General features: G+C 31.7%; 1 protein-coding gene across 1 annotated transcript in view; it reads right to left on the reverse strand.

The window, feature by feature from the left end:
* Positions 1 to 576: 576 nt before the first annotated feature.
* egl (Egl_like_exo domain-containing protein) overlaps positions 577 to 18,908 on the reverse strand; it is a 70,946-nt gene continuing 52,614 nt past the window's right edge. The window contains exons 3-10 of the mRNA XM_075313738.1: positions 16,910 to 17,155; positions 15,285 to 16,849; positions 13,438 to 13,685; positions 13,155 to 13,349; positions 10,439 to 10,537; positions 10,122 to 10,371; positions 9,967 to 10,046; positions 577 to 1,686 (exon numbers count right to left, since the gene is read on the reverse strand). Coding sequence (XP_075169853.1) covers positions 1,470 to 1,686; positions 9,967 to 10,046; positions 10,122 to 10,371; positions 10,439 to 10,537; positions 13,155 to 13,349; positions 13,438 to 13,685; positions 15,285 to 16,849; positions 16,910 to 17,155 — 2,900 coding nt within the window. The 3' untranslated portion in view covers positions 577 to 1,469. The remainder of the gene's footprint in view (positions 1,687 to 9,966; positions 10,047 to 10,121; positions 10,372 to 10,438; positions 10,538 to 13,154; positions 13,350 to 13,437; positions 13,686 to 15,284; positions 16,850 to 16,909; positions 17,156 to 18,908) is intronic.

Consider the following 18,908-nt stretch of genomic DNA (forward strand, 5'->3'; position numbering starts at 1 on the left):
AAATTTTGTCAAAATTTTATTTCTATAGAAAATTTTGTCAACATTTTATTTCTATAGAAAATTTCGCCAAAATTTTATTTCTATAGAAAATTTTGTCAATATTTTTGTCAAAATTTTATTTCTAACAAAAATTTCATCAAAGTTTTATTTCTATAGAAAATTTTGTCAACATTTTATTTCTATAGAACATTTTGTCAAAATTTTATTTCTTTAGAAAATTTTGTCAAAATTCTATTTCTTTAGGAAATTTTGTCAAAATTTTTTTCTATAGAAAATTTTGTCAAAATTTTATTTGTTATAATTCGTTTTGGAGTCAACTCTCGATCGTGGTTGAATTCACCGTACATCGCCAAAAATTGAATTAAGTTCATCGATGGATGCACTGTTGTTGAGTTAAAACAATCGCACGAAAATGTTCGCGATTTAATTCCAGTTTTTTTGGGCTAGAAGAATCCTTTAAGTTGGTGCGATCTATAGAGAAAGGATCAAAAATATATTTAAAACAAAATATAAGTACATTTATGAGGAATCTATACACACCCTGTAGTAGAGTGTATCAAATAAAAAAAGTTACGATTTTTTTTATTTTTATTTTTCTTTTTATTAGTAATCATATATGTAGGTATTCCTTTAACTTTTTTTATTTGCAATAAATGATGATATATAATTGTTTCTGTTGTTGTAGTTTCGTTTTGTTTATATAATCTTCTTTGTTTTATCGTTCATTTTACAAATAGTTTTTTTGTTTGAATGTTTTTAAGTTATAAAAAATATATATTAAAACAATAATGTTAAAAAGGTTTTAAATGAAAATGAATAAATGTATACTAGATATATAGATGTGTTGGGGAAAAAATCAATAATTTTCGGTTTTCTTTAAATTTAACATATAACATAAAATAAAGGAATTTTATAATTTCTTTTTCGTTTTTTTTTTCTTGCCTGAAAATAAAAAAAAAATAATTTCATTTCTTCTACTTCTCTTGCCGGAAGGGAACAGATGAAATTTTTTTGGGGTGTTTAATTATTTTTTGTTTAGCAATAAATGTTCAACATTTAGGCACATACTACAATATTGCTTTTTTGTGAGGTGTTTAATGCGGGGGTTTCGTTTTTTTTTTATAATTCTCTCTTTTTGTTTTGGGGGTCTCCAGAGAAAAATTAATGGACGACAAATAAAAAATATAAAAATATTAAACATGGTGATTGGGGAGAGAAAAATATTTAACAAAAAAAATTATTTATGTATATATAAATGTAATTAATAGCTAATAATTATAATCAAATTGTTTTAAGTTTTTTTTTCTTATAAATTTCTTATTTCTTTACTTTCAAAAATTAGGAATCATTTATGTGTGTATTGCGTTTTGTTTTTTTTTTTTCTTTCTTGCATGATCAGTTTTCTAATAAAAATCTTACAACATTTCGTTCTCTATTCTTCCATTTTCTTTCTTTGTTTTATAGGGGATCTATGAATTATTTCTCTTGGGAGATGAAGTCAAAACCTTTTCTTTGGCCTTTTCATGTTCGTCCTCGAATATAATTTTGGTAATGACAATATCACCAGTACTCAAAGTTTGTGATGCTGCGTCAATCATTTTTACTTGGCCTTTATCCACCATTTGGCGTATATGGGCTGTGGTGGGTGTGGTACTGCGTTCACCAACACAATTACAATTTTTCATGCTGAAAATAAATATATAAGAATGTGGTCATTAGTGTTAATTAAATTACAGGAATTAATAAAACAAAATATATTTTAGAATATTGCAGGAAGCGAGCGTATTTAAAGGTGTCGTCACAAGGGGGGTAAATATTAAAAAAAATACAATTTATTTGAATCCAAACAAAAATCAATTTGTCACAAAGAAAAATATTTTTGTGTTCACTTATTAAATTTATATTTAATTTAGTTTGCTTCAATTACGAATATAATAGCATACCTCACCGCTATCTATTAAAGTATTAATTGATGCTTTTAAAAATATTAATTACTTAATTATTTTTTTTTTTTGATTGATTAAAAAAAAAATAAAGGATCGTATTGCAAAAATATCAGCAAAATTAATCATAATTACAATCATATTTCAATTTACCAAATTAATTAATTTAAAAAATTAATTGACTCAATTAAATTAATTATTTATATTCTTCAATTGCAATCTTATTGCGATTTGCCAAACAATTAATCAAAAAATCTACTGATTCTATGATTTTTTTCGATCTTTATTTTTCAAATGAAAATTCTGTGTTCTTCGAATTTTTCAATTTTTGTTTAGCTGACTCAATTAAATTAATTTTTAATATTTTTCAATTACAATCTTATTCCGATTTGCCAAACTAATTAATTAAAAAAATTACTGATTCAAATAAATTAATTATTTTTATTTATTTATATTTATTGGTGTTAATTATTTAATTATTTTTGACTTATTTTTTAATATTTTTTGATTGGTAAAAAAATTGAATGATCGTATTGCAAAAATCAAAATTAATCACAATTACAATCTCATTTCAATTTGCCAAATTAATTTAAAAATTAACTGACTTAATTAAATTAATTATTAAAATTTTTCAATTATAATCTTATTTCGATTTGCCAAACTAATTAATTAAAAAAAATTACTGATTCAATTAAATTAATTATTTTTATTTATTTATTTATATTTATTGTGCAAAAAAACCAAGCCTATAGGCCAATACACAGAAAAAAATATCACCAAAATATATCCTAAAGGGTGATACGGTCAAAATTTGGTCAATATAAACTTGACGTATTTCTTTCAATTTTGCATTTAAAAAACACCCCTCATTTTGAAGGTGTGTGTGTAGAATGTTGCTCCTATTTTGATTTTGGAATTCACTCTTCAGCTGTCAAAATGCCGTCCAAGCAAGAAGAGCAGCGTATCAAAATTTTGCTCGCGCATCGCGAAAATCCGAGCTACTCGCACGCAAAGCTGGCAAAATCGCTAAAAGTTGCCAAATCAACCGTTACAAATGTAATTAAAGTGTTTGGGGAACGTTTGTCGACAGCCAGGAAGTCTGGATCGGGGGGAAATCGAAAACCGGAAGCCGCTGAGACGACAAAGAGAGTTGCCGGTAGTTTCAAGCGAAACCCTAACCTCTCTCTCCGAGATGCCGCAAATAAGCTGGGTGTATCGTCTACAACCGTGCATCGAGCCAAAAAACGAGCCGGACTATCGACTTACAAGAAGGTAGTGACTCCAAATCGCGATGATAAACAAAATACGACGGCCAAAGCGCGATCCCGGAGGCTGTACACGACGATGCTGACGAAGTTTGACTGCGTGGTAATGGACGACGAAACCTACGTCAAAGCCGACTACAAGCAGCTTCCGGGACAGGAGTTTTATACGGCAAAAGGAAGGGGAAAGGTAGCAGATATTTTAAAGCACATAAAACTGTCAAAGTTCGCAAAGAAATATCTGGTTTGGCAAGCCATCTGTACCTGTGGCTTGAAAAGCAGCATTTTCATAGCTTCCGGGACTGTCAACCAAGAAATTTACGTGAAAGAGTGTTTGAATAAACGTCTGCTGCCTTTCCTGAAAAAACACGGTTGTTCCGTACTGTTTTGGCCGGATTTGGCATCTTGCCATTGCGATAAAAAGGCCATGGAGTGGTACGCCGCCAACAACGTACAGGTGGACCCTCCCAACACGCCAGAGCTCCGCCCAATTGAGAAATACTGGGCTATTGTCAAGCGGAACCTAAAGAAGACCAAAAAAACTGCTAAGGACGAGTAGCAGTTCAAGGCAAACTGGCTTTCTGCGGCGAAGAAGGTGGACAAGGGGGCTGTACAAAATCTGATGGCAGGTGTCAAGCGTGAGGCCCAGCAATTCGGATATGGAAAAGCGAAAACCTAACTGAATATTTTTCCTGAATTTTATACTAATTGAACTTGAAAAAGAAATTTAATTTGATTTTTTAAATAAACGATTTCTCCGATTTACACGTGTTTTCCCTTGACCAAATTTTGACCGTATCACCCTTTATTAAAAGTTAATTGAAGCTGAAAACTTTTTCAATTAAAAAATTAATCAATTAATTAAAAAAATAATTGATACAATTAACTTTTTAATCAAACTAAAAACACTAACGCCCATTTTCATGTATCTCCGTTAGACTTTAACTTCCAGTTAACAGAAAGTAAAATCGAAATATCTTCTCTCCTGTTAACTTAAACTTTGAAAAATTTTTAGCAGTTACGTTCCTAACTGGGATGTGGAATATATAGGCATAATATGGCTTAAAAGTTCGTTAGTTAACGTAGTACTAACTGAGCTTCGTGAAAATGGGGATAAGTCAATTAGGTCAATGATTGAAAATTTTGTTAAGCAAATTATTGAATTTAATTTGTTATAAAAATCAATCAATTTTTTATTAAACTAAGAACACAAAGTTATTTGAGAATAGTAGTGAAAATTGTCGTAGTTTTTATTAGAAAATTAATTGTTCCGATTAACAATTTAATTGCAAAAAATAATCGATGTCGATTGCAAAACCCAATTAATTGTTTAATTTATTTAATTAAAAAAGTTTAACTAAATAGTCAATTGAAAAACTGAGTTTTCCAATCGATATCAATTAAATTTTTGATTCAACCAACTAAAAAATTAATTGATTTTTGCAATCACACTGAATTAAATTTTTAATTGAATCAATTAAAAAATTAATTGAAATTGTCAAATCAAAGACAATTATTTTTTATTAAAATTTTTTTGTGTATTTTGTGTACAAAAACTAATTATTAGTTTAAGTCAGTTAATTTTTCCATTAAAATCTTATTTTGGCAAATTGAATTAAAAATATAATTGAGTCAGTTATTTTTTTTTTTTAATTAATTGAGTCAGTTATTTTTTTTTTAATTAATTATTTTGGCAAATTGAAATAAAAATTTAATTCGTTTTGTTTTATTATTGTTGGTTTTTTCCCTTTAATCATTGTTGTTTTTTTTTTTTTATTTCAGCTTAAAACCATGCATTGTTTGTACGAATTTATTTCGGCATAAGCCGGCTATCATAAACCTTTTTTCGGAAGGTTCAAGTGTGCTTCACCTTGGGTTTAGTGAACTGCCTGAATTTATTCTGATAATTGGTTGATAGTTTTGCTGCAAGTATAGGATGCTGATGAGGAATGTGGTAATTCCGAAACGTGCGTCCATCCAACCATCTTGCAATCTATAGGGCTTTGCCCAAATAAATTTGACAAACATTCTTTTCCTCCGTTGGTTAAGCTACTCTTGTAGTTTAGTCAATACAATGGTTTTTAAGATCAGATCAAAACAACAAATATGAATAAAAAAATATTAATTTAATTGAGTTAGTTATTTTTTAAATTAATTATTTTGCAAATTGAAATAAAATTTTAATTAAAAAGGTATTGGTGATATTTTTGCAATTCGATAATTTAAATATTTTAATTTTATGGGAAATAAATTAATAAATTTCATGATTGAAGCAAAATAAAAAAAATCTGTGTTACATTAATGGGATGAGATTATTTATATATTTGAATACACTTTGTTTTTGCTAATTTTTAAAATATTTGCCCATTGTGACTGGTAGCCTTAGAATAGAGTGCCTTTATATTTACACATCGAATAGATGACTGGCCTATGGTTTTGAAACCATATTTAGCATTTTTTTGCTCATCGACATGCATGACACGAGTACAGCTTCAAAACTTTATACATTTCTCCGTTTAATTGTAAGAGAAAAAGATAACTGGAAGATAACAATTATTATTGTAGCGCTACGACTTAAATTAGACATATATTGGGAGCTATTGAGCAAGCATTTCAAGCCTAATTAAAAAAAATTGCACAAGAAACTGGTGATTATACGAATTGTGCAAATTCGTTTTGCTTTTTAGTAACCTACCCGCCGCATGCATATACCATATATAGTGAAATATATTGTTGTAATAGCCTCCTCCATCGTTTTGGAGTATCAAGATTTTTACAATTCTCATTATTTGTTGTTGAATTGGATATCACTTTGTATTCAGTCTTCTCAAATGTAACATTTTCGTTACATTCCGAGCCAATGAGCACTTGAAGTAATCTTTAAAAGAATAAAATGAGGTAATTGTTTATTGTCAAATTTGAAAAAAAAAAACAATAGAGGTGGTCGGGATCACCTTTTGTTTGAACTATGACATTCGACTAAATGTTAAATACGATATTTAAAAGCCAATAAAATATGGAACTTGTGATCTGTTTGTCTGTCTACCCACATATACTTGCAATCAAATAAAAACTGGTCCCAATGCGGTTGGCAGTTTTGCCACAGTTACTTTTTGGTCCTCTAAATTTTTTTTCACCGATCTCAACGAAAATCCCTTTTTCTCAGTTTTCATAGAGAGCTTTTTATGACCACACCCTTAGACTATTCAATTCATTGTGATACCAAAGGTGGTGAGCTTCTCTCTTATCAATGAGTGCTGCCCGATTCAATGGTTTGTTCAACAGGGTTTTTGTAGCCCAACCGAATGCCGTTTCACAGTGAAACCACTAGAAAAACACTGAAAAACTCAGAAATGTTACCACCATTATTGAGTGGAGATAATCCACCGCTCAAAAACAAATTTGGTGTTCTGTTAAAACTGGGATGAACGCCATCAGATTGAGAGTGTATGGAGTTTATTCGAAATTGGCAGATGTGCCAATGTGTGATGAATGATGCGACCATCCACAGTTACCACCCAAATTCTCCTGTTCCTAAATGTGGAGCTTGATACACCCAAAGAAATTTGTTAGTAGGGACAGCAGAGAAGTCTGCTAAAACAGCAGAAAGTCTGCTGAAAAAGGGACAGCAGTCACTGTTTGCTGAAATAGCAAACATTTCCTGCTATTTTTGAAGCTCGATTGCACTAAAACATGTTTTATTTTGGCTAAAACAAATAAAAATGTCAACTTAGGAGCTATCCTAACATAATTAAAACAATATTTTATGAATATCTATTGTATTTGACCAAAAAGTCTGAATATTTACCGAATTGAGGCATAACAGCAAACAAAATGTTTGCTGATCGTATTTAGGAGCTTGTAAGTATATTACAGTGCAAAAATATACCAAATACTACTTTTGGTTCTTAAATGCTTTGGGGAAAATTTATAACCTAAAAATTTTATAAATTGTTGTTCATTTGGCCCTGAAGTACAAAAATATAACAGCAGACATCGACTGCTGTTTTTAGCAGACTTTTTTCTATGAGTGTATCTATCCACATTTATGGCCACATGCAAGAACCCCAAGGTTCTTGGTGTGATGATTGGTAATGATGGCTATAATCGTTGGGAGTAGAAACAAGATCCGGAAGGCATATGCTGCTAGCACTTGGGGGAAAGATAAAGAGACGATACAAAAGACCTATGAGTCTATTGGTCTTCCCATTATCGATTATGCGGCCCCCGTTTGGACTTCCAGTATTAGCGATACCCGATATTAGAAATCTGCGATATTAGAAATCTGCGAATGGTTCAAAGTATTGCGGTGCATGAGTCCAAACTGGTATCGGTGAGGCAACACTGCGACCTCCTCACCCACCAGCGCCAGATAAGGTAGGTTAGGTTAGGTGGCAGCCCGATGTATCAGATTCACTTCGACTATTCAGCCCATTGTGATACCACAGTGGTGAACTTCTCCCTTATCACTGAGTGCTGCCCGATTCCATGTTAAGCTCAATGACAAGGTACCTCCTTTTTATAGCCGAGTCCGAAGGGCGTTCCACATTGCAGTGAAACCACTTAGAGAAGCTTTGAGCCACTCAGAAATGTCACCAGCATTGCTGAGGTGGGATAATCCACCGCTGAAAACTTTTTGGTGTTCGGTCGAAGTAGGAATCGAACCCACGACCTTGTGTATGCAAAGCGGGTATGCTAACCATTGCATCACGGTGGCTCCCAGATAAGGTAATGAGGGGTAAACAACCCAAACCATGCCACATCCAGGAGAGTACCATCTGAACGAGCCAAGTCCATCCGATTCGATTTGAGGATAGCGATACAAGCATTTGATCGGCGATGACAGTGATGAGGGAATAGGGACGGCGGACAGGGCAGTGGTTCAAAAAGCAATATCTTCCTTCCAGTGCATCGTTGTGCTGGGTGTTAGCGATGACGAGAGACGTCTGCGATACCAGGCCGGTGCTACCTCAGTTAAGATCTGGCATTTCCAGTTATTTAAACATTTACTTCTCCCTTCTGACCCCGGATATGTTCTCAAATTGTAATTTTTTTAAGGTCATCAACTAGCACAAACCCACCCCCTAAACCAGTTTGAGGTAATGGTGGAAGTCACCCGATGCAAAGACCATAATCTGTGGAAAAGATTGGAATGCCAGTTTTTCTTCCAATGGCACTTATTTCATAAACTACTGCTGTTTTTATTATTCAACATAGTTCCCTTCAAGAGCGATACAACGATTATAATGACCTTACAATTTTTTGATACCATTTTGGTAGCACTCCTTCGGTTTTGCCTCAAAATAGGCCTCAGTTTCGGCGATCACCTCTTCATTGAAGCCAAAATTTTTCCCTGCGAGCATCCTTTTGAGGTCTGAGAACAAGAAAAAGTCGCTGGGGGCCAGATCTGGAGAATACGGTGGGTGGGGAAGCAATTCGAAGCCCAATTCATGAATTTTTGCCATCGTTCTCAATAACTTGTGGCACGGTGCGTTGTCTTGGTGGAACAACACTTTTTTCTTCTTATATGGGGCCGTTTTGCCGCGATTTCGACCTTCAAACGCTCCAATAACGTCATACAATAGTCACTGTTGATGGTTTTTCTCTTCTCAAGATAATCGATAAAAATTATTCCATGCGCATCCCAAAAACAGAGGCCATTACTTTGCCAGCGGACTTTTGAGTCTTTCCACGTTACCTGTCGCTATCCACTCAGCCGACTGTCGATTGGACTCAGGAGTGTAGTGATGGAGCCATGTTTCATCCATTGCCACATATCGACGGAAAAACTCGGGTGTATTACGAGTTAACAGCTGCTCAGAATCATCAACACGTTGTTGTCTTTGGTCAAATGTGAGCTCGCGCGGCACCCATTTTGCACAGAGCTTCCGCATATCCAAATATTGATTAATGATATGACCAACACGTTCCTTTGATATCTTTAAGGCCTCTGCTATCTCGATCAACTTCATTTTACTGTCATTCAAAATCATTTTGTGGATGTTTTTGATGTTTTGGTCGGTAACCACCTCTTTCGGGCGTCCACTGCGTTCACCGTCCTCCGTGCTCATTTCACCACGCTTGAATTTTGCATACCAATCAATTATTGTTGATTTCCCTGGGGCAGAGTCCGGAAACTCATTATCAAGCCAATTTTTTGCTTCCACCGTATTTTTTCCCTTCAGAAAACAGTTTTTTATCAAAACACAAAATTCTTTTTTTTTAATTTTTTTCACAATTTTCTTCACAAAAGACGCTCTCTCACAAACTAATTGACTTAAAGAAGTCAAATTTTGACACGAATCATTTGGAGGTTGGTACTATATAAAAATAATATACATTTAATACTAGCGACCCCATCTATGTGTCAGACCGGGGACTTATCATCCAACCTGTTACTTGAATTCACTGTAATAAAATTTGTCATGTTATTCCACCTAGAAGTCTTAATGAAAGCAAGTATATTCCACAGACTAAATTCTCGTAAATCGAAAACCAGTATCTTTATTTCTTCTTCCGTGGACTCCGGATCCAAACACCATCTGAGAACTTAAACATTTTGCCAAATATACAAGAAAATCGCTTTTTGTTCTTCCAGATACTAGAAAAATAAAATCCTAAGATCGATTTATGTAGATCTATGTGTAATCTTATCTATGATAATCACATCTAGAGGAATTTTTATACGAGATAATACCAGTATGTATTAAAAAATTCTAATCACTCATCATTCCTGCTTTGTGATAGTTTATAATACCTACTTTTTCGTCTTTTCTCTGACAATCTGTAAATTATCAGTTGTCGCTATGGTAGTGCCCAACTGGTCATTTGAAGTTATGATCTAGAATGATGAAAAACGAGGTTAAAAAAAATAGTAAATTTCATAAATATAATAAAATGAAAATTTTTAGCCTACTTGATCACTTGGCAATAGAGTCACAGCCGATAATATCGCCTCAAGTTTATCAATTTTTGCAACACGATCCATTGATTGATTAGCCAAAATTTCATCCATCATTTGCATAGATTCCGTTAAACTGGGTGGTTCAGAACTGAAACGTGGTGAAAATGTGCCGGTCAATGAATTATCCGATGGCACCGAATCCAAACTGGGGAAATTATCATTTTCGTTAGCTTCCTGATCATCTTCGGAATCACTTTGATCTCTGTGAGATAGAGAATAAAAATTAATAAAAAATCTTTATATATTTATGGGTTTCATTGAAAATATACTTATTCTGTTGGCCAGATGATTCCATTTTCTCCAGCTTTTTGGCAACTTTGTAATAACCCTTAAGGCGTTCTTTTTCATCTTCAGTCAAGTCCATATATCTGGGAATTAAAAACAATTATAAATATAAGATAAAATTAATAAATTTGTACAATTAAAAATAAAGTTGAACAGAACACAAGACCAGAACCAGAACTTTTGACTACTATCTATGCCTGAATCTATTTTCCTTAGACAAAAATAAGGATTCTTGTGTCCATTTTGAGTCCCGAGCACGGTTGCCACTCGAGTCAAAAATAATCTACCAAAATTTGACCAAAAAACTACCAAACCAATAACATGATTTTTTTATTTCATCGCTATTTAAATAATCACTACTACTCTTGCGGCTGGGGAGCCAATTAAATCAGTTTCTTCTTAGTTTAATGTATTAATTTGTTTACATTATAGCAGTATTTTTGTTATGATGTAATATATTTTTATAGGCCTCTATTGGCTTTGTATTAGAATTTTTGAATAAATAAATAACAGTTTGTCAACATTTTTTCTATAGACAATTTTATTAAAATTTTATTTCTATAGAAAATTTTGTCAAAATTTTATTTCTACAGAAATTTTTGTCAAAATTTTATTTCTACAGAAATTTTTGTCCAAATTTTACTTCTATAAATTTTATTATAAATAAAAAAAATATTATAAATAAAATTTTTATAAATTTTATTTCTATAGAAAAATTTTTCAAAATCTTATTTTGACAAATTTCCATATTCTTTTATAAATTTTGTCAAAATTATATTGTCAAAAACCATCTACCAAAATTTGGAGAAAATTTTACCAAAAAAATTTTTTACAAAATTTTATTTCTATAAAAAATTTGTCAACATTTTTTTCTATCAAAATTCAAAATTTTGTTTCTATAGAAAATTTTACCAAAATTTTATTTCTATAGAAAATTTTTTCAAATTTTTATTTTGACAAATTTATATGTATATTCTTCTATAAATTACTTTAAAGTTTTGTCAATTTGTTTATTTATATAGAAAAATTTCTCAACAGTTTATTTATATACAAAATTGTATCAAATTTTATTTCTACAGAAAATTTTGCAAAAATTTTATTTTTATAGAATATTTTGCAAACATTTTTTTTAGAGAAAATTTTGCAAACATTTCATTTTTATAGAAAAATTTGCCAAAATTGTAGATATATAAAAAAATTTCAAAATTTCATTTCTATAGAAAACTTTCTCGAAATTTTATTTCCGTACAAAATTTTGTCAAAATTTTATTTTTATAGAATATTTTGCAAACATTTTATTTCTATAGAAAATTTTGCAAACATTTTATTTTTATAGAAAAATTTGCCAAAATTGTAGATATATAAAAAAAATTTCAAAATTTTATTTCTATAGAAAATTTTGTCAAAATTTTATTTCTATAGAAAATTTTGTCAAAATTTTATTTCCGTACAAAATTTTATCAAAATTTTATTTCCGTTCAAAATTTTGTCAAAATTTTATTTCTATATAAAATTTTGTCAAAATTTTATTTCTACAGAAATTTTTGTCCAACTTTTACTTCTATAAATTTTATTATAAATAAAAAAATATTATAAATAAAATTTTTATAAATTTTATTTCTATAGAAAAATTTTTCAAAATTTTATTTTGACAAATTTCCATATTCTTTTATAAATTTTGTCAAAATTATATTGTCAAAAACCATCTACCAAAATTTGGAGAAAATTTTACCAAAAAAAAAAATTTACAAAATTTTATTTCTATAAAAAATTTGTCAATATTTTTTTTCTATCAAAATTCAAAATTTTATTCCTATAGAAAATATTTTTCAAAATTTTATTTCTATACAAAATTTTATTTCTATGGAAAATGTTGTCAAAATGTTATTTCTACAGAAATTTTTGTCCAAATTTTACTTCTATAAATTTTATTATAAATAAAGAAAAAAATATTATAAATAAAATTTATATAAAGTTTATTTCTATAGAAAAATTTTTCAAATTTTTATTTTGACAAATTTCCATATTCTTTTATAAATTTTGTCAAAATTATATTGTCAAAAACCATCTACCAAAATTTGGAGAAAATTTTACCAAAAAAAATTTGTACAAAATTTTATTTCTATAAAAAATTTGTCAACATTTTTATTCTATCAAAATACAAAATTTTGTTTCTATAGAAAATTTTACCAAAATGTTATTTCTATAGAAAATTTTTTCAAAATTTTATTTTGACAAATTTATATGTATATTCTTCTATAAATTACTTTAAAGTTTTGTCAATTTGTTTATTTATATAGAAAAATTTCTCAACAGTTTATTTATATACAAAATTGTATCAAATTTTATTTCTACAGAAAATTTTGCAAAAATTTTATTTTTATAGAATATTTTGCAAACATTTTATTTTTAGAGAAAATTTTGCAAACATTTTATTTTTATAGAAAAATTTGCCAAAATTGTAGATATATAAAAAAATTCAAAATTTCATTTCTATAGAAAACTTTCTCGAAATTTTATTTCTATACCAAATTGAAGTACCTCTTAGTTGGAGAGGAATATATTTTGCAAAATCTGACACAACATCAAGAATTCTACCAATCTACCAAACAGTAAACTACAAGTTTTGGTAGAATTCTACCAATTTTGGCAACCGTGTCCTGGGTATTTGATCGCATAAAAAGTTCATAGTAAACTTACCTCAGTAAACGTATTTCCCTATTCGATAGGACAATACTTTTATTTGTTTGCGCTAATTTATGTTTGAGATCTGAAACTTCTGTGCTAATTTTTCGTTGTTTCTTGCGAATTTTAACTTCGTTTGGTTTGATATGCATTAAAATTTGTTCCGTACAAAGTTCAGAAAATAATTGCAAATTTTCTGGCTTTATTTGTCTGCAAAGGATAAAAAAAAAAACAAAACAATATAAATTTATTACATTATTATTGCCAAAGAGTTCAGTGAATATCTCACTGTACTTACCTTGATAAATTTCCATACAATTGATCATTGATTAGTACTAATACATCACCGGCAGCATAGAGCAACATTTCTCGTGTTAATGGACGTTTGGCCCAATATTTTTGATCTCGACGATAGATTTGTTTAAGCTGCTCTTTAATGGGATTGATGGGTGCCGTATATTGTTCACACAGTGAATTTAATGATATGTATTTGGCTTTGTACACTTGCTTGCCGTTCTCTTGATATTGGACAATAGCATGGGCAGCCTGGAAGGGAGGAAAAGGTATTGTAAATAAAGTATGAGAAATGGGAAAATTATATTGTAAAAAATATGGAAAATAATTCGAAAGACAATTTTACAACAGACCTATTAACATACACTCATAGAAAAACTAAGCTACGACGAAAAACAGAATTTTTACTATAATAACAATATGTCTCCTATGTTGTAGTAGCAGACTCGCTGTACAATATAGTTTTCAGCCTTTTAGATAGCTGAATCAACAGTTTCGTAGATTAAATAACAGTTTTCGTAGATTAGAACTTTCATCTATGACAATGCTACTGCTGTCATGGCTAATCAAGTCGACCTGTGTATTCCAAATATCCACCCCTAAGGTAGCTAACCATTGAACGGAGACTTCATGCTTTAGTTTTACTATGTGAACGCGAGACATAGATCACAAACGGAGAAAGCTCTAAACAAGAGAGTGACACAGTTTGAGCAGCTCCGGGCAGGATAGCAATAATGGAAAGAGGAGATGAAGAGAATGTCTCGCAATCCCACGGCGGCGGGTTCACAGTACCGGATTTACCTGTTGGATGCAACTCATCGGCTGCCACATCAGTGTACGTGTTGTACGTTTATATATTGAAAGAGTTGAGCAGAACCGGACTTGTTGTTGTATGAACAAATAAGGGAAATAGGAAAAGATAAAACAATTAAATGTAAGCATATAATCCAGTTCGAGGAAGCGAGCTGCCTCTAATGGATGAGTGAAGTAGATGTCAAGTTTGTCACAGCCCCGACATGCAACGTCTCTCGTCAACGCAAACAGGTGGTTATTTTCCGCACAGCACAACTCTGCACCGGAAGGTGGGCCTCCAATGCCGCCCTTGCTTATGGTTATGATATCGGCGTAACCTCTGAACGTCGGACGTTTATTAACCAAAAGAAAACCAACTGGAAGGCTTCAGAGAATACACAGATCGCCGCCTCAGTGAGCTCCCCTACCGTGCGTAATGAACGCCGTCACACTAACCCTGCTGATCCTAGAACCAGGAAACTGAATCTAGAGATTAGTAAGATATAAGATCGCAACCCCAAAAATCATCCCCAGTCATGCCTTAACATCGATGGTAAAGTTGAATATCTATTAAGTGATGTACTGAGAGCTACTGCAATCGAGTGAAACGATGACAGGAGCTTTGATGCATTTTTGTTTTCATTTTGATGCATTTGAGCCGAACATTGCGATATAAATGGCCTCAATATTTGGAAAGGAAGGACAAGATGTTTGTCCAGCAGGATAACGCACCGTCACATGTTGCAAAACCCTAAAAAGCTTATTTGGAAATACTCAAACAGGAAGTACTATTCCCATAGATTACACATGACCTAGCTGATCAGCATTTTCCTTCTTGTGAGTCCTTTTTCGTTGAGGTATCCGTTTGGCTAGCGATGGCCAATACTTCAATTCTGTTACATTTTTTTAATAAATTCTCAAAAATCCGTATTTTTAATTGGCATTCCCGATATGATTTGAAATATCTCATTGAACAAATAAACTTAGATTCCAATGGAAGCATATGTCCCAAAGACTAAACTAAGTGATAATTTTCCCCATATTTACTCACTCACTCACCTGTGTATCGAAAACATTCCTTAGCAATATACCAAACTGAAGATACAAATTAACAGCATCATTGCGACAATCATGGACTACCTTAATGACATTCTCATGTTCGAGTAAAGCTTTAATGCCACCATCATTAATCATCTCCGGGCATGTACGGACATCGAATATAAAGGCCTCACCACGTGTTGTACCTATTTCGATTAGTGTTATCTCACCCTTAACACCCAAATTAATACCCTCACAATCCAGTGAGATGACAATTGATTGATTTTGTTGAGCAAATTTCAGCATAGCCTCAGTAACAAATAACGATTGCTTGATATTGGCTATGACACTGGTATTCTGAAGGACCTTAATTTTCCAGGTATCACCAACAAAATAATTCTGACTAGGTGAAATGTTATAGGCATTTTGTGAACCGCCAAGATTTTGTGAATTATTATGGCCCATTGTGGAATTGGCTGTTATGGCCGTATGATTGGGACTATTGTGTGGTGAGTTTTGGGGAATGTAACCAACAGAGCCAGCCTGTTGATTGGCCATTGATTGTTTGTCTTTTTCATAGTTCTCGGCCAGGGTTCGTATGACCAAATTATTGATACGTTGCTTAAGCGTTTGATTGGCACTATTATTTAAACGTTCTGCAGGAGCCTGGGGTGGCAATGATATGGCAGGTGGTTGTAGAATATGATTTCCTTGCTGATGATTGCTTCCACCACCACCACTTGAAGCGATCTGCTGATTAGAAGATAAGCCATATGAGGAGCAACTATTCGGTGTTGGATAATTACGTTCACATAGATTTTCCAATTTCATCTCGGATATGGGTATGTAACTATCAAAACCCGAATTGGGTTCAGAACGATTTTGTGACAAATCACCATTAGCTGAGGTGGAATTATTGTGGGGTGTTACGGGAGCATTTAATTTGAAATTGGGTGATGCAATGCTGTTGTTGTTATTATTGTTTGTGGAATTTTGATTATTCTGCAAGGAATTATTTAGGCTACTATTGGTGTTGTTGTTGTTGGCCAGCCTTAATCCAGGCGATAATAAACGTTGCTGCACAGCACTAATGGCTGGTTGCTGTTGAGACTGTTGTTGCTGTTGATTTTCTCGGTGGGCCTGACGATTATTATTCATTGCATTATATTGTTCCCTCGACTTGGCCTGTGACTGTTGTATATGGGAATCACTTAGCTTAGGTTTTTGTAAAAGTGTGACTAGATTTGCTTGTATGTGAAAACAATCCGAGAACAATCTCAAGAAAGTCATCAAATCGCTGGGTGTCTTAAACATACGCAACCATTGCTCTTGGGGAAAATTGGTTGTGACCAAATGGAATAGTTGATCCACCATTATGGGCCCCTTCATCTCAATGCATTGGGCAAAGAAATCCAACATTTGTTGTGTTCCTCTCGTATCAATATTGGTCTGAGGCAAATGTAATCTATCGCGTGCCGGTAAATCGGCCATATCCTCACATCCCACCAATACCACATGATCGTCCACCACACGAAATGTATCAGTGTGTTTGGAAAGGAATTCGGTGAATTCCTTAATGTGTTGACCTAGAAGAAAGCAAATTGGATTAGTGCCAACCACCCGGGGACTATGGGCCATTTGCTTACCTGATATATGCCTGACCTGAGGCGATGCCTGGGATCTATGACCCAAAAGGCTACGAACGGGTACCTCAACGCCAACACCATATTGTAGTAATTTATTTTTGAAATAGTCTTTAGCCTCTTGTATGTAATCACGTCGACCACCGAAACCGCCATCATCGGCATTGGAATGTTGATAGCAATTCACTTGAACGTAATCACCATCCACCAGAAAAATGGAAGGATACTGAGCCAAAAATTTCTTTAAACCTAAAAAAAAAAATCGAGAAAAAAAACGAAACGAATAAAATTTTTTGCAATGAACAAAATATAGCTAAAGTCATAAAAATGTTTAAAAGAAGAAAAAAGTGAAGGTGGTCGTATTCCAAGAAACAAGAAAGTATTATCCTCATGAGCTACACAGCCATCTTCATATCCCAATAGTAGACATGGGCATAAAAAATTTATTCAATTTTGTTAAGAGCTAAAAGGAGCTCTTGCTTGTGCCTTGCAAGTATATTAGGAAATATTATAGAAAAGTCACATTCCTTTTGCACGAAAAATGCAATGCTGCATTGGGATTGGCGAAGTGTCTACATGCACAAAAATAAAACCCCGAAACGGAAGTAAACAATTTATAGCATGTTTCTCATTGTACATTGGTTTATTAATCAGGTACTGGCCGGCCTGGGTTTGGAGGTTTGGGGGAGGCTTTATGTGGATTTGAAGGCAATTGGCAAGGCCAATCGAGACAATTAGTTTGTGGCCAATTAAGTGTTCTACAATAAATTAAATTGAGATGGTATCAAAAGTATGAGGTTTTTCAATTGGTTTCATTGTATGTGCCTCTCTGAAATGAAGATAAGAGCATTTTATATAGAAAATTTCGTCAATTTTTTTCCATAGAAAATGTTATTTATATAGAAAATTTTGTGATTTTTTTTCCATAGAAAATTTTGCCAAAATTTTATTTCTATAGAAAATTTAGTCAAAATTTTATTTCTATAGAAAATGTTGTCAAAATTGTATTTGTATAGAAAATTTTGCCAAAATTTTATTTCTATAGAAAATTTTACCAAAATTTTATTTGTTGTTGTTGTTTGTTGTAGCTTAACCAACAGAGGAAAAGAATGTTTGTCAGACTTATTTGGGCAAAGCCCTATAGACTGCAAGATGGTTGGATGGACGCACGTTTCGGAATTACCACATTCCTCATCAGCATCCTCTACTTGCAATTGCTATAAACAATCTTGTCAACATTTTATTTCTATAGAAAATTGTGTTAAAAATTTATTTTTATAGAAAATTTTGTCAAAATTTTATTTCTGTAGAAAATTTTACCAAAATTTTATTTCTATAGAAAGTTTTGTCAAAATTTTATTTCTATAGAAAATTTTGTCAAAATTTTAGTTCTATAGAAAATTTTATTTCTATAGAAAATTTTGTCAAAATTTTATTTCTAAAGAAAATTTTGTCAAAATTTTAATTCTATAGAAAATTTTGCCAAAATTTTATTTCTACAGAAAATTTTGTCAAAATTTTATTTCTAAAGAAAATTTTGTCAAAATTTTAATTCTATAAAAAATTTTGCCAAATTTTATTTCTAAAGAAGATTTTGTCAACATTTTATTTCTAAAGAAAATTTTGTCAAAATTTTATTTCTATAGAAAATTTTGTGAAAATTTTATTTCAAAATTTTATTTCCATAGAAAATTTTGCCAAAATTTTATTTCTATAGAAAAGTTAGTCAAAATTTTATTTCTATAGAAAATTTTGTCAAAATTGTATTTCTATAGAAAATTTTGCCAAAATTTTATTTCTATAGAAAATTTTACCAAAATTTTATTTGTTGTTGTTGTTTGTTGTAGCTTAACCAACAGAGGAAAAGAATGTTTGTCAGACTTACTTGGGCAAAGCCCTATAGACTGCAAGATGGTTGGATGGACGCACGTTTCGGAATTACCACATTCCTCATCAGCATCCTCTACTTGCAATTGCTATAAACAATTTTGTCAACATTTTA

Source organism: Haematobia irritans, chromosome 5 (genome assembly GCF_050003625.1).
Source record: "Haematobia irritans isolate KBUSLIRL chromosome 5, ASM5000362v1, whole genome shotgun sequence".
Taxonomy (NCBI): domain Eukaryota; kingdom Metazoa; phylum Arthropoda; class Insecta; order Diptera; family Muscidae; genus Haematobia; species Haematobia irritans.